This window comes from Erinaceus europaeus, chromosome 1 (assembly GCF_950295315.1).
Source record: "Erinaceus europaeus chromosome 1, mEriEur2.1, whole genome shotgun sequence".
In the NCBI taxonomy this organism is placed as follows: domain Eukaryota; kingdom Metazoa; phylum Chordata; class Mammalia; order Eulipotyphla; family Erinaceidae; genus Erinaceus; species Erinaceus europaeus.
In genome coordinates, this window is record NC_080162.1 from 80,852,072 (window position 1) to 80,869,321 (window position 17,250).

At 39.4% G+C, this 17,250-nt stretch overlaps 1 protein-coding gene across 1 annotated transcript in view; it reads left to right on the top strand.

Annotated features, from left to right (window-relative positions):
• The window catches only part of CTNNBL1 (catenin beta like 1), a 212,165-nt gene that overhangs the window by 63,629 nt on the left and 131,286 nt on the right, over positions 1-17,250 (top strand). The window contains exons 4-5 of the mRNA XM_007518449.2: positions 3,545-3,684; positions 13,241-13,338. Of these exons, the coding sequence (XP_007518511.1) occupies positions 3,545-3,684; positions 13,241-13,338 (238 nt within the window). The remainder of the gene's footprint in view (positions 1-3,544; positions 3,685-13,240; positions 13,339-17,250) is intronic.

The following is a 17,250-nucleotide window of genomic DNA, read 5'->3' on the forward strand; positions in this document are numbered from 1 at the left end:
CTTAGAATTTCAATCCAGAATGAAGAATTTCAACACATTCTTATATGAAAAAATATCTCGGTTCCTTATAATCTCAGTTGCTTCCCTTAATTGGTTTCCCTAACAGATGTCACAATCTTTTAGGGTCATCTAATTAGCATAGCTATAAATTGTGTTCTCTTAAGTAGCCTGAAATCAAACAGCATTTGTGGCGATTTCAGTGGCCCAGGGAGTATACTCGGTGCTGGCTGTCCAGAGACAAATAGTAGTTACTTCTCCAGCAGAATTATATCATCATCTGATTTGTATTGCAATTACAGCTGATTAAAACCATCAAGTCTGTTCTATACATATGCTTTTACTAAATTGTATCTTTTCAGCCCCATGCATTTATATTTGACTTTTTGGTTCAGGGTAGCTTTCCATGTGGATCCAAGGTAATTTTTCTCCTGTTAGATTTGACACATTAGTATTGTCAGTCAGGAACTTTTAGAATTGATTCTGTCAGCTGCTGTATTCACTGTTTTTGTAAACTTTGTGTTATGTGACATTTGTTAAGTTTACCTTTTATATTTTATATATTGTCACTCAAGTCATTGATCAAGAAAACAGCAATAAAATAGCTGATCTAAAAAGACCTAAATATGGAGCCCTCAAGGATACCACCAGAAACTTTCCTCCAGGCCAACATTCATTTAATGCTAATCACCAAAACCCCTAAATATTTTTCTTATATGCAGTATGACTTTTGCTTATTACTAATTAATGCTTCCTCTCCTTTGTAAACTCTTCCTGTACACTACTCAAAATATTTTGTCAAGCTACTCTGTGGAAATCAGAATTGTTTTAAGTCCTTGTAAAGCAAATAAACTTCAGAGATTTTTCTGAGCCCATTTCATTCAAAGATTATATAGATTTATCCCATGAAATGACTGAATCTGCACTACATCTTCAGTCATAATTTTGATTTGACTTCTACCCTTTAGGTGACTACATTAAAAATGTTGTCTGTAAGCGTGGGAGAAGTAATTCAGGGACTTGGAATAATATTAAGTTGAATGCAGATAAGCATTGAAAAAGAAAACTAACAGGAATGTTTTGCAGTGATGAACCTATTTTATAGACTTGTAAACAAAAACTAAACTTAACACACATATTAAATTTGTCTTAATAATATGGAAATGTGGTTCTGGCTCAGGAGTATGCAGACACATCAGTGAAATAGGATGCAAAAGCCATAGACAGGTTAGGGTTAGGATATAGTAGAAGTGCCATTTGTTTTTTTTCCAGATCTGTGGGGAAAATGATAGATTGAGGTATTGGGCAATGGCTAAACAATTTTTTATTTATTTAATTTTTAATATTTATTTATTTTTCCCTTTTGTTGCCCTTGTTTTTTAATTGTTGTTGTAGTTATTATTGTTGTAGTTATTATTGTTGTTATTGATGTCATTGTTGGCTAGGACAGAGAGAAATGGAGAGAGATGGGGAAGATGGGGAGAGAAAGATAAACACCTGCAGACCTGCTTCACCACTTTTGAAGTGGGATCCTTATACTAGTCCTTGTGCTTTGTGCCATGTGTGATTACCCCCTGCGCTACCACCCAACTCCTATGGCTAAACATTTGTAGAAAATGAAGCTAGACTTTTGCCCTCCCTATATGCCAAAATAAATTTCAGATTTATTTATTCATAAACATAAAAATATATTATAAATATACCACTTGGGAGCACAGTGAGCAATGGAATCCCTTTGTCTTTATTTTTATTTTTTAATTTTTGTTTTTTTATTGTTGTTGTAGTTGTTGTTATTATTGATGTTGTCGTTGTTAGATAGGACAGAAAGAAATGGAGAAAGGAGGGGAAGACAGAGAATGGGAGAGAAAGATAGACACCTGCAGACCTGTTTCACCACCTGTGAAGCGACTCCCCTGCAGGTGGGGAACCAGGGGGCTCGAACCAGGATCCTTAACGCCAGTCCTTGCACTTTGTATCACATGTGCTTAGCCCGCTGCACTACGGCCCGACTCCCCCCTTTGTCTTTAAAAACAGCATTTGGGGTTTGGGCCGTAGTGCAGCAGGTTAAGTGCACATGGCAAGAAACTTGAGGACCGGTGTAAGGATCTGGTTTGAGCCCCCAGCTCCCCACCTGCAGGAGGGTCGCTTCACAAGTGGTGAAGCAGGTCTGCAGGTATCTTATCTTTCTCTCCCCATCTCAGAGTCTTTTACTTTGGTGCAATACACCAACTCCAGTCCAAGTTCTGCTTAATGTTTTCCCTTCTGATTTTGTTTTTCAACTTCTAGAGGCTTAATCTCTTATACATGCTCTGTTACTTGGGAGTTTTTTTCTTAAAAATTCTATTCAGAAGAACTCGCAAGCCCATATGTAGGGTTAGAAGGAAAGAGTTTTGTGAGGGACTTTGTCATGGAGAATTAGGATAGACAGCAATGTCAGATGTCGGCTGTTTTCATTGTATAAGAATATTTAACACTATGGAAAATTGTTCAGTCTAAACTAGCTGCAAACGTGTTAAATATAGAACTACATGTTATGTAAACTACTTTTGTGGGTGGGTGAATAGTAGACTATGAATCAAAGAAGATGACTTAACCATGCCAGAATAATTATGGTTACACTTGGTTAGTAAAATAAGATTATGGATGATTTCTGCTTACTTTCCTCCTTCTTTTGTTGTACTTTATTTGAAGATACACAAAATATAACCAATTGTTTTATTTGTCACTGAAATATCAACTGTACTACTTCCAATAAAGAACCAATTTCTGTACTATTAACCATAGTCATTTGTGAAGATAATATTAACTGAGACTTTCTCACACTTATGAATAATCCCCTGTCAACAAATGTCATCTTAAAAAGCACAGGTCCAGAATAATTACAGTTACTCTTAGTGTAGACAAGAATGTACAAGGAACTCATTGACTGTGCTTAGGTATAGATACAAGGAAAACTCCCAAGTGTCAAAATGTGAGAGATGTACCTTACAACATAAAGCTTGGTGATATAAAGCTAAGATTTACTTTCTGATGATGTCCTGTAATTATCAGCTCACTGGGTGTGGGGAGGGGATTGGAGCTGTATTTGGGAGTGATAGTAGAATCTGTCTTCTTCCTTTGGATATAGGGAATAATTGATTCATGTTCTGAAATGCTAAGAGAAACCCTTGTTGGATCAGTAAAATACTATGTTCAGGGCAACAAAGTGATTCATCACACTCAGAATAGTAGCTAATTCATAGGACTAGTGGACAGATTGCTTAATACAGCATATGCTTTGGAAGTCTCTAAAAGGCAGCTTGTGACTACAAGAGTTAAGGGGATCCCTGTAATGAGATCTGAATCCAAGATTGATTTTTGTAATGAGGAAATCGATTTCCTAAGGAAATTGTGTGACAGTATGATGTTTGGATGAGTGTACTTCTTGGTTGGTCTGTTGTAGACACTTTGACAGATTGTTTCTGTCTAGATTGCGTTGCTATTTGCTTTTTAGTGGTGATAGCATCCTATTTCCTTTCAATAATGCTGTCTTATTCTCCCCTCCTAGGTTTATGGAATCAGAGTTGGACCTAAATGACATCATTCAAGAGATGCACGTGGTGGCCACCATGCCAGACCTGTACCACCTTCTGGTGGAGCTGAACGCTGTACAGTCTCTTCTCGGATTGCTTGGACATGATAATACAGATATCCTTTCAGATCTGTCCTTATTAGGCAGGCTGACATGGTGGGGAAATGCTGTTTACTTGATTCTCCTGTCTGTCTCTGCTGTCTGCTGTCATGTCTGGTGTTCTGTATCCATTCTGATTATATCCCATCTTGAAACATGCTGCTCTTTACCATTTGAAAATCTGGTTTGTATCTGTTGAAGAATCTTGGGCAATTCTTAGTTGTCCTGTTTGCTCTTATGAGTACTAGAATTCATTATGATGTTTCTGTTGAAACATTAAAACAGCATTAATTTTTCTGGCTCTTGATTTCGAGGCCTATCACAAAGGCGAGGACAAACAGGATTTAAGTTTGTTGCTGTAGATATCATCCTGCTAACAGATGGCTTGGTACAGTTAAGGCTAAAAGAAGCAGTGAACCATGGTGGAAAGCATATGGGAATGTCCACAAAGACAGGGATTTTATCATTTTGTTCACTGATGTATTCCCAATCCTTAAATTTAGACTAGTTGTACAGTAGTATTTGTTGAGTGAGCATTGGACCTAAACAGGCAACCTAGGTGTGACACCCAGCTTTATTTCTCATATGAAAGTGGGTGTCCTCCCAGCCCTTCATAGTCTCATCTGCAAAAGTAGAGTTAGCTTTTGCCTTTCCTTGTTAATGAGAGGATTAAAGGAGTTCAGATAAGTGCTAAGCAGTTTCTGACATCTAGTAGGCACAAAGTAAATGTTATTTTTAACTGAAACTGAATCATGACTTCCAAAACCATCTTATATGTTGTCTTTGCTGTCAGATGTGCAACAGCTTTGATGCAAAAGCTTTTTGATGTGCCTGTGGTCAGGGTTATGTTCATTAAAGCAAATTCTCTTCCAATAGCTATTCTCTTTAAATCCAGGTTTCCAAGGTAAGAGGCAAATGCAGTTAGTCTGCGTGAGTGATATTCATGAGGAATCTGCTAGTATTTCATGTTATTTTCATCTTTCTGGTAGGTAATGTCTCTCCTGAGAGCATATCTGCTAGGTTCTTTTCTGCCTGATAATTCTCACAGAAATAAATCAGTGAGTAATTTTAATGTAGGTTTCTTGAAAGGCAATCAGAAGCCATTTCTGATACTCTAGTAATGAAGTAAATATTAAGAATTACTCCCTCAGTCCCCAGCTTGATAAGTGTTGTTCCCCAGGGTTCACTGTGGGGTTTGGGGTTGTATGAGACCCATAGTCAGTTAGCTTGCTACTGGGTGAGCTCTGGGAAGTGTCTCATGAATTCACTCAGTAGACATGCTCTGAATGCTTCTTATGTACCAGGCACTGGACTAGACCCTGAGGAACCATAGGCTATATCGGATGAAGAAGTAGTGAAAGTGTTTTGGGTATCTACCATAGGGTCAGATCTAGACAAGATACTAACTGATCTGCATAGTGCCAACTAAGAGTTCCAGTTGCAACTTCACATTTCAATTCATCCACGGAATGGTAGATTTTCAGAATATAAACAGATCTCAGCGATGACATAACTTAGCACATTATTATGATTATTTAATTTAGTGACAAGTCTGATGTCAAGATGTTGGACAACTAGTTGTTGATGTTGAAGCTAGGGCCACTGACTCCAAACTTCAGTTCAGTGATCTTTCTAGTGCACCTTGAAGCTTTTTCTTACAGGATTTACTGCATCCTTGACAGGCTTTACCATGTCTATTGGGTACAGGAATCTCCTATTTTGTTTCTGGAAACACAGCTCTCATTCTTCTCTCCTTTTCTTCCTGCTAATTCAAAGTAATAGTAGCAGCTTTCTGATATTGGCATTTTGCTGAATCACCAGCCTGGTTCCTGCTGGGGAGGAGACAGACACAAGTGCTTTTCAACATCGCCATGCTTGTGAAAGGCAAGGGCACAGATGTTCCAAGTTGTTATGTCCTGGTCTTTAAAAAGGAAAAAGAAAAAAATCCCTGTAATAATGTGGACACACAGCCATTTCCCTCCTGTTTCCTGAGAGCTAAACTGTTTTTGCCCCTCTTATATGCCAACCTTTACCCTACTGCCCTAATGATATATTTTTTTAATCTGATTTTCTAAATTAAGCCCCATATCACATTTAAAATGCATTTGAGATTTTTTTTAATTACTTAATGTTAACTTGATGCAGCAATTAGAATAAATGCCATCCTCTTCAAAGTAGTTTTTCTTGAAAGTGGCTTCAGGAAAGGGCAGCCCCTCTTGATGGGCATCTAACATAGCCTGTGCTGGTTAAAGCGTGGACCTCCCTACAGCATTGCACTCTGCGACTTGTCTTAATCGTGATCTATAATGGAAATTTTTCTTCAATAAATGGTTGTTAACAATTTAGCGTTGTACAGCTGTAACTGCCCGAAACACCTTACCATGAATAAACAATTTCACAGCAGTCATGACTTAAATTTAAAATTTTTTTTTTTTTAACTCTTCATTTATCAACTAAGACCATTCTGGCTGGTTATGTTCCCAGCAAGCACAGGTCATCTTTGCTTTGACCATCTCCAAGAAAACATAAATTATAGGGATTTTAATTGGATCAGAGGCTGGCTTGTTATAACCTTAAGAAGCAGAGGATGTGAGAAAACAGCTTGTGCCTTGCTCTTTCAACCGTGAGAAGCGGCTTCAGAGTTTATTCTGGCGCTCTGCATCACTGCTACTGGTGAGGGCTTGTCAGCGCTTCTGTGCCTGTCTCCCCCCTTGAGAGGCTGGAGCCCAGCCATCAGTTGGCTGGAGAGTGGAATTCTGGTCTGTGAAGAGCACCTCTGGGGGTGAAGGCTGGGGAGGGAGGGGCACATCCCTCACACAGCACTGAAGAGTCACTCTGAATGCATTGGGTGGCATGAGGGGGCGGGGTGCTCAAGGTGGAATCCAGCAGCTGCTTCTAAGCAAAGCTACTTTTGTGGTCTGGTTTAAGCCAGATTTACTCAGTTTGCCTAAAGGAACAAGGAAGAAGAAAGAGAACAATAAAATCCCAGATGGTAGCCAGTCACCCCTTCTGCTGCCACACTCCATCTCTCTCCCTCTCCCTCTCCCTCTCCCTCTCCCTCTCCCTCTCCCTCTCGCATACCATGGTGCCACATCTGTAAATATCCTACTATGTATACTAGTATGTCATCTACTCTATTCTCAGTTTGAGTGAGAGCTAGGCAAACCTTTCTAAAGTTCTTACAGTAGATCATGGCATTTACTGGTTGCCTTCACCATATGATAAGCCCTGTAGGACAGTGTTAGGGAAACAAGAAATAACTCCAGTCTATAGCAGCACAATTCACATCACTGCGTGGTGAGTACCCTGGGGATGTTACACCCAGGAAATGCCACTGGACTTCTGAGGTGTGGAGCATCTCTGGCTTGTGGAGTGATTAGGGAATTGGGCATTGAGATGAGTAAGCTTTTGATAGATGTGAAGATTAAAGTGCATTTCAACTTTATTTTCTTGGTCTCTCTACCTTAGCAAATGGGAATTGCCATTTCTCACTTGCTAGAAACTGATGTGCTCATTCATATAGTCACTGCAAACTTACCCAAGTACTGGGTTTTTGACTTTATTAAAAAGAAAAGAAAAATCACAGTAATTGCTTTCTTGTTTAGTATTCTATTCTTTTTTTTTTTTTTTTAAACCAGAGCACTACTCGGCTCTGGCTTATGGTGGTGCGGGAGATTGAACCTGCGGCTTTGGAGTCTCAGGCATGAGAGTCACTTTGCATAACCATTGTGCTGTCTACCCCCACCCAGTATTCTATTCTTTAATTTAAAAAATTGAATAATCTAAACTCAGTTTATTCAGAGTCTGCTTTCTCCCATTGTTAGTAATTCAGAAAACTAAGGCCTTACTGTAATATTAACTATAAGCATTAATGCAATGGGTTGCATACTAATATGTAGGAAAGGAGAACTCTGTTACCAAAAAAAATCAGTGATGCTGATGGGCCCATCCTTTTTTGTCTATATAAATTTTAGGGGCTGGATTTGGTTGGCACTATTCTAAATTACTGTTTAGCCTTTTCAGAATCTAGAAAGCCAGGAGGACTTACTAAGTTGTCCTTCTGGTTCAGTAAAAAAAAAAAAAAAAAGCTATGAGAATTGGAAAATAAGGAGCACACGGAGTTTTGTTTTATCTTGTTTTTGTTTTTCAGACTTGTAAGGATCAATTGAACTTGAGCAGTTTGCATGTGAGAATGCTAAAAGCTGTGACACAGCGGATTACCCCAGAGGGTGTATACCATAGTCAGGGGTGTCTTGTGTTAGAGCCTCTGTGCTAATGAGCAGGAAAAGGACTGGCAAGGGTTTGAGCCTCCTAAGGGCTTTTCTCTAATTGGACTGGGAAGGAGTTGACTACTGCTCCAGTGCTTTCCTGCAATCACTGTTTAACAAGACTTGTATGTCTTGAGATGCTGTTTTTCTAAGTGCTATTCTCATTTTAATAGTTCCAGATTCAAAGTTATATTGAAGCCAATTTATTTTCCTTATTGGTATCTTAACTTCCCTAATAATATGTACTAATGAAGTACCCATTTTGGGGAGCCATTTAGTTCTTTTGGGGGCCGAGGGAGGAAGATTAGGTGAAAGTGCTAAAGTGTCCAGAAAGGAACTTTTAAATGTAGTTTTTGATCTTATTTATGAATTGTAGGTGAATTCTGCCTCTGGAAGGTTTGGGTGGTTATAGCCTGCTTTGAACTTAATTATTAATGAGTGCATTAATTATTCATTATTAATGAGTGCATCTTCTTCCTCAAGTTAGTCCAAGTCTAGCTTCAAATTACTCCAAGTAGTGCCAACTTTCCAAAGGGGAAAAAGAAATCATTGTGTCTATTTTGAAAATTGATATGCACTAATTGAGTTATCTCATCACTATTCTAGTTCCTATACTGGTTTGTTTTCCACAAGTATTGTTGAAATGACTTAAAAAGACTAAGTCATCTACTTAATGCATATCTTTGCCTATTAAAAATAAAACCTTTATTTCATATGGACATGCCCCATTAGAGAGTAATGAGGCAAATTTGCAGTTTCTATACCAAAACTACTTCAGATGAGTCCCCAAAACAGACATGTAGAGCCAAAATATAGAAGTAAAGTTTTCTTTTCCAAGAGCCATTGTGTTATGGACCATTTAATGCCCAGTTGGTCTTCTCGATTTCACCTCTTATTATACTAGCTTATTGCCCCTCTGGTGGACAGATATAGAGGGGGTGAACGGGGTGGCCTTTCTACTCGACATGACAAAATAGGCTATCAAAAACTGTTTTAGTAATTTGCAGGAAGACAGGCTCTCTGTTTTCCTATTATACTTGGACAGGAGAGCCTTTTGCTTTGCGAAATGAAATTGTAACTACAGTGGAAAAACCTATCACCCATGTCCAGAAGAGTCTGCTTGTGAAGAAATACTGGATAGATGGCAGACTACCCTGAATTTTCTCATCAAGATTGAGAGTTCATGTGCCTATCTTTAGTTTCAGTTCTTATTCCTTTCTGGTCTTCTGGGTCAGATTACCTGAGCCAGGAGTTGATGATTATAGTTATGAACACATTCTTATTCCTATATCAAACCATTCCATTGTCAGAAAAGTCATGCAAGCCCCCCCACCCCCTTTCTAAGTTCCTAGGTTTAATGTGACACATTTTTGTGAGCAAGTATAAGACTAAAGAAAACTGTGGTACCCATCCTGTAGACCTTAGAGGCTGGGAAAGAACGTGATCAATCTAAATGCCTGTGCTATAGCTGAAAGATAAAATTAGATCTTACAACCAACCCATTACAACCCAGGAAGGAAGGACTCTGCTATTAACTTAAATTTTAGATTTCAGAGTCCTTAGGAAAAATGCAGGCAACAGTAAGAGTTTGGTCTGTTCTGTGGGAAGACTCAATTAAAAGCCTTTTTATAATGATTTCATATTTGCTAAGTACTTTGATTTACATAATCTTTGACATCTATGACCTCAGTTATTACACATAGCGACTCACTGAGAATAGTTGGGCAGAGATCATTAACAAACCTATTACAGGTAAATAAAGTAAATTGTAATGAAGTAGAGGAGTTTGATGAGCAAGCTTACAAGGCTAGTGATAATTTGGGGATAGTTGACTTTACTAGAGATATGAAGCCAAGATGAGTATAACACAATCTCTCAAATTTACGCTGATTCTTTTTCAGCCACTGCTTTTCCATATGTACCTCCATTGTATATACTATGTTCTTTAGCGTGTCTCTTGCTGTTGAATAATATCGATAATAGCACACTAGTTAATAAATACTTAGTCATGTGTGGTAGTGTGGGGATGTAACAGTTGTACTTACTGTATGTGTAAGTCACATCCTGTGCACCTCTGACACTGCAGTGAATAGGTGGGAAGATAAATGAATAGATGAGATTTATGAGTATTAAATAAGCATGTAACTAAAGTTTTTTTTTTTACATCTCACGTAAGAACTCTCTAAGATAACAAATATGAGATTTGTTTGTTTATTTTTGCCACCGTAGTCATTGCTGGGACTTAGTACCTGAACAGATTGCTCCTGGCAGCCCTTTCCTTCCTCCTTCCCGCCCTCCCTTCCTAGACAGAGAAATTGAGAGGGAGAGGGAGGGGCAAGATGATAGGGAGAGAGAGAAAGAGAGAGAGGCCCACAACACTTCTTCACTGCTTGTGAAGCTTCCCCCCTATAGGTGGCGGACTGGGGCTTAAACCTGCCACTACTTTGTCCATACTCTCCATTCCCCCTTCCTCTTTTTCTGTTCTTTTTCCTCAGAGCTCTGCTGGGCAAACGCTAGAAGAAGAAGAGCTCTGCTAAGGTCTGTTTCATGATGGTGCTGAACCTGGGACCTTAGAGCCTCAGGCTGCTAGTTGTTCAAATAATTGTTGTACTATTTCCCTGACCCCTCAAATCTGGGAATTTCTTAAGTAAAGAAGGTAAGGGAGATTGGTCAGCATTTTGTTCTTTTCTGTGGAATTTTAAATAACTTACGGTGAGGATAAATGATGTTCTTTTCTGTTATTATAATAAAGTCATTCTCTAGGCATGGCGGCTACTAGCGTTATTTAAATCTGACATGTGTCCCCTGTGCACTAATATAAATTGTAGCGCAGAAGTTACTCTTGGCATTAGATGAACATAACCTTGCCCCTTACTGTCTCAATGACCTTTGAGTAAATTACTTAATCACTCTGAGTTTTAACCTTTTTATCTGTAAAATGGGGGAATCAAAGTTACATTATAATGCTGTTGTGGGACTTCAGTAGCACAGTGCTTGACATAATGATAATTTCTCTTAATTGTGGTTATGATGACATCTACTGCAGTCTTGAGAGAGAAAGAACTGAATTTCTGCTACACAAGTAGAGCTCTCAACCTCCTAGGGTTAGTTTGGTAGTTGGCTTTTTTGTTTGTTTGTTTTTTAATTTAACAACTTACATATTTTGGCTTACTGAGTGTTAAGTATAACACATAGATTTTTTGTGTGTGTCAACATCTTTCTGGTAACAGTAAAGATGAAGCATGAAAGAAATTCGTGCAAAGACCTTTAAACTCTTAAATACATTAAGTTTTTCTTGCAGTTAATATTTTTATTAGTAATCTAATAATGGTTTACAAAAGTCTTGCAGCAATCCTATGTTTTTGGGTAAATAATCACTTTAAAATAAGACACAGTAAGTTAATTATTTATTCATTACAGTTTACTGGTCAGATGAATAAAGTGAACTTTCAAATAATTGTTCTTTCAGCACCAGATGTTCTTAAAAATATTTAGAGAATTAATTGGCAATTAGCAAGTCTTGCTGTAACTATTAATATGGTCTGTATCTTTTAAAAATATTTTATTTGTTTATTTAATGAGCAAGCTACAGAGAAGGAGAGAGACCAGAGAGCACTGCTCAGCTATGGTTCATGGTTGTGGTGCTGGGGATCAATCCTGGGACTTTAGTGCCTCAGACATGAAAGTCTTTTGCATAAAGATGGTCTGTATCTTTCCTCCCCCCCCCCCTTTCTAGATCTGGTGAAATAGCCCTAACCCTAGCCCTTGTCAGATGTCTCTCTTCTGAACTCTATTGTATGTGGTCGTTTTGTAATAAGCTGTCCTTCTGTTAAAGGCCTTGTGCATCTCCTCACCCCTGGCTGCTTGTCTTGCCTCCATCTGTCCACCCTCAGCACCTCTCCTAACCCTCTTTTCTCTCCTTTTCATATGCCTATTTACATTCTAATCTCTGCTTTCTAGCCTGCTTACCCTATTCTCTCCTTCTTCCCACCCCCAGGGTTATTGCTGGGGCTCAGTGCCTGCAGGATGAATCCACTATTCCTAGTGAAAATTTTCTCCCTTCTCCCCCTTTTTTATGATAAAGACAGAGAGAAAAGAGAGGGAAAGAGAACAAGAGACACCTGAAGCCTGCTTCACCACTCATGAAGTTCCTTCCCTGAAGATGGGGGATCAGGGGCTTGAACCAGGGTCCTTGAGCTTGGTAACTTGTGTGCTTTTCCCAGTTGCACCACTGCCCGTTCCTCTCACCCCTCCCACCCGCTGCCAATCTCTTTAGATGCCAGATTTCTGACTATTTGCTTATATATCATTCGTAGCTTCCATGCTCAATTTGATTACTCCTTTTTTAGGACACCTATCTATATTCATATATATATATATATATATGTATATATATATGTATATATTCATTCCTTGTTTCATTATGTGTTGATTATTGCTTGTATAATTTGCAATGTTAAGTTTTTCTTTTTTTCTACATTAATCTAACTTACTGTTTTATCAGTGACAAACCTTAGGCACAGAGTGAATGGCTTTGTCTCTGTCATTGTCAAAGTGCTTTATTCCTCAGAGACATTTGGTAAATGTAGGCCATACTCACACTCAGGACAGAGCAAAGTATGGGTGAAGGGTGGAAGTGGGGTGGAGAAGTGATATTCTAAGGTGAGAGAAGGGAAACAACTTAATTATGGCATTCAGTTTCTAAATAGAACCCCTAGTCTCTCTCCTTCATAAGTTCCTTCTCTTGCCTTCCCTCTTTTTATGTCCAAAGCAGTTTGATAGTCAAGGGAAAATGAGACCTAGTGCAGTCTGGTGTAAATTCTTCCCTCTATATTTTGAACTGATTTCATCATGCCCCAGTCCCTGAAAGTTCCATGACCAAATCTGTCTGGTCTCAGAAATCATTACTACCTTTGAAGGTGAACTGTACAAGGTAGTTAAGCTTAAACTCAACTCTAGGAATTTACATTATGAGATCAGATTAAGAGTGTTAACCATTTTCTCTCAGAAAGAGCTCCCCCCCTGAAGGATCAATTTGAAGTTTTGAAATTTATGAAAATGCAGTGAACCTATGGAACAAGTTTTCAAGAAGACAACATAAGAGTTGAGTCTGTTGATGACATCTTGAGCACCTACTTTGAGTAGAACCTTACTGAAGAGATGCTAATAAAACCAGAGGATATTTAAAGCAAATGGCAGTTAAACAGTTGGTTAGGAAATGGAAGAGAACGAATTAGCAGGGTATTTATAGAGTTTAACTATATGTATGTGTATGTGTGTGAAGTCCTTAACATTTATTTTTTACATGTGTCTATAGCTGTGGTTGATTTGCTTCAGGAATTAACAGATATAGACACCCTCCATGAGAGTGAAGAGGGCGCAGAAGTACTTATCGATGCTCTGGTAAGTCGTACATTCCTTTGGAGTTTTGCAGGCTCGTGTAAACTATACATGTCATGACCATTGTGTTTTGAGAGGCATCGGGTGGGTTTTAGGCAGAACTCTGGCAAAACTGGAATGAATGAGGAAAATAAGCAAGGAGAAATGTGACTCATAGGCTTACTTCTTAGGAGCTGTGTTAGGTGAGGGGTTATAGAATCCTGGTTTTATAGTCTGCTTTAGGCAGCCCTTTCCTATTTTTTTTTTTCACCTTTACAGAATCCTATCTCCTCTAAAGTGAGGGTTATTGCTCTTCTTCCCATTTACAGTTATAAAGTTGAAATGCAGGGAGACAAAACAACCTGCCCATGAGCTTTCTTCAACTCCAGGCTCCTGTTCTCCATTTCTGAACTGCCACTACTGAGTTTTTAAAAGAAGAGTCCTCACAGATACATCTTTTCTTTAGGATCGCAATGCTAGTGAGGACTGGCATCATTAGTATTCATATTACAGATGGGAAATATGGAGTATGTAGAGGACAGAGCCATTGGGCTTCTGGGCCCCCTTTGCAGAGTCTAGGCAAGGCCTTGGCACTTCTCAACTGTTGTTCCAGGCAGCAACCAATCAGCTGGTGAAAACATGTCTGCTTAGGACCCTTCTAGTCCCACCACCCCACTGTGCACACACCAAGAAAGCCAGATCCAGAAGTAAAGCCTAGGCCACTCAGCCAATCCCTGTCACAGCTGAAACTAGATCCTGTGTATTCTAGTCCATGCTACAGCCCTGGCCCAGCCCATTTTCCAGTGACTGCAAAGGGCTCCAAGACTAAAAAGACACAGTATCTGGCCAGTAGCAGAAGCAAAAGGAGTGGAATCTTACCCTGACACCTCCTGTGTAGCTCTGTTGATGTTCTCCCCCTTTCCTCTGGTAAAACGTGTTAGTAGTATTGTTTTTAATGCAGTCTGCAGAGTTTATTTATTTTTTTAATTTATTTTTTATTTAAGAAAGGATAAATTAACAAAACCATAGGGTAGAAGGGGTACAACTCCACACAATTCCCACCACCCAATCTCCATATCCCACCCCCTCCCCTGATAGCTTTCCCATTCTCTAGCCCTCTGGGAGCATGGACCCAGGGTCGTTGTGGGTTGCCCAAGGTGGAAGGTCTGGCTTCTGTAATTGCTTCCCCGCTGAACATGGGCGTTGACTGGTCGGTCCATACTCCCAGTCTGCCTCTCTCTTTCCCCAGTAGGGTGTGCCTCTGGGGAAGCGGAGCTCCAGGGCACATTGGTGGGGTCTTCAGTCCAGGGAAGCCTGGCTGGCATCCTGATGGCATCTGGAACCTGGTGGCTGAAAAGAGAGTTAACATACAAAGCCAAACAAATTGTTGAGCAATCATGGGCCCAAAGGTTGGAATAGTGGAGAGGAAGTGTTGGGGGGGTACTCACTGCAAACTCTAGTGTACTTCTGCTTTCAGGTATATATTTTGCACTAGTTTATGGATAAGTGTGAACATATGCTCTCTCTCTCACAGAACCTGGTGTATATGTAGGTTTTGGGACTTTGTTAGAAAGTGAACCACCTGGGATGGAATTAGAGAATACTATGAAAGGAAAGGTCTCACCCGAGTAACGAAGCTGAAGGGTTGTCATTCTACACGTGAAGTCTCTGGACACAGTCTGAGCTGAAGCATGTTGAGGTGGCCATCGTTGTGTTGATCAGGTTGCGATTGGCAGATGCAATATTATTTGATATGGATTAGGAGAGGCATGTGGGAAAGTGGGCCCTATCCTAAGGTTCCAGGACTGGGGGAAATATAGGCTCTATAGTGGAGATGTGAGGTTCCTGTTATCTTAGGGTTCAAAAGGACAATGGATAGTTAATGTTATCATCACATTATTTGGTAATTGGGTTAACTTTGAAAAGTCCTTTTGTTAGAGTTTGCTGTATAGTACCCAGTATCTTGTATGTAGCTGTCCCATTGGTTGCTTCTGATCTTCTTGGTCTAGGCTTTTGAGAGAGTCTGCATATCAAATGCACAGCCTATATATTAAAAAGACTCAGTCTGTGTTTTAAAAACTTGGAGACATACAATTAATTTTCCCCCTCTCATATTAAGTAGTGATTTATATGACTACACTTTACTAGGAGTGTACATAAACACCATTCCCACCACCAAAAGACTGTGTCCCATCCCACCCACCCACCCCCATCCCCCACCAGCCCAGGAAGCTGCATATCTACCCCTCACCACAGGGTTTTTACTTTGGTGCCCTACTTTCAATTTAGTCAGATCCTGCTTTTAGTTTCCCTTTCAGATCTTCTTTCTCAACTTCTGTTGATGAGTGGGATCATCCCATACTCATCTTTATCTTTCTAACTTAGCTCACTTAACATAATTCCTTCTAGCTCTGTCCAAGATGGATCAGAGAAGGTGGGTTCATTGTTCTTGATAGCTGCATAGTATTCCATTGTGTATATATACCACAGCTTTCTCAGCCACTCATCTGTTGTTGGGCACCTGGGTTGCTTCCAGGTTTTAGCTATTATGAATTGTGCTGCTATGAACATAGGAGTACACACCTCTTTTTGGTTGGGTGTTTTGGAGTCCTTGGGGTATAACCCCAGGAGAGGAATTACTGGATCATATGGAAGGTCCATGTCTAGCCTTGTGAGAGTTTTCCAGACTCCTCTCCACAGAGTCTGGACCAATTTACATTCCCACCAGCAATGTAAAAGGGTTCCTGTGTCCCCATAGCCTCTCCAGCATTTGTTGCTGCTGTCCTTTTTGATGTATGCCATTCTTACAGGAGTGAGGTGGTATCTCAATGTTGTCTTAATTTGCATTTCTCTGACAATCAGTGACCTAGAGCAGTTTTTCATATGTTTGTTAGCCTTTTGGATCTCTGAGGTGAATGTTTTGTTCATATCCTCTGCCCATTTTTGAATGGGGTCATTTGCTTTTTTGGTGCTAAGTTTGCCGAGCTCTTTATATATTTTGGTGATTAGTTTCTTATCTGTTGTATGGCATGTGAAGATCTCCCATTCTGTGAGAGGTCTCTTTGTTTGTTTAATAGTTTCTTTGGATGTGCAGAAGGTTTTCAATTTGATGTAGTCCCATCGGTTTGTTTCTGCTTTAGTCTTTCTTGCAGTTGGGCTTATTTCATCAAAGATGTCCTTGAGGTGTAGGTGGGAAAGTGTTTTACCAATGTTTTCCTCTAAGTATTTGATTGTTTCTGGTCTAACATCCAGGTCTTTGATGCATTTGGAGTTGATTTTTGTTTCTGGTGAGATAAAGTGGTTCAATTTCATTCTTCTTCATGTTACAACCCAGTTTTCCCAGCACCATTTATTGAAGAGAGCCTCCTTCTCCCATTTAATGCTTTGGGCCCCCTTATCAAAGATTAGATATCCATAGGTGTGGGGATTTATTTCTGGGCTTTCAATTCTGTTCCACTGGTCTATGTGCCTATTTTTGTTCCAGTACCATGCTGTTTTGATGATGATGGCTTTATAATATAGTTTGAGATCTGGGAGTGTGATGCCTCCGTTTCTGTTTCTTTTCCTCAAGATGGTTTTGGCAATTCTAGGTGTTTTCAGGTTCCAGATAAATGATTGTAGTGTTTGTTCTATTCTCTTAAAGAAGCTTGGTGGAACTTTAATGGGTATTGCATTAAATTTGTATATGGCTCTGGGGAGAATATTCATTTTGATGATATTTATTCTTCCAATCCATGAGCATGGGATATCTTTCCATTTCTTGGTATCAGTTTCTATTTCGTTGAGTAGCGACTCATAGTTTTCAGTATACAAGTCTTTCACTTCTTTGGTCAACTTTATTCCTAGGTATTTTATTGATTTTGCTGAGACAGTAAATGGGAGTGATTTCTGGATGTCTTCTTCTTCAGATTTAGTGTTTGCATAAAGAAATGCCAC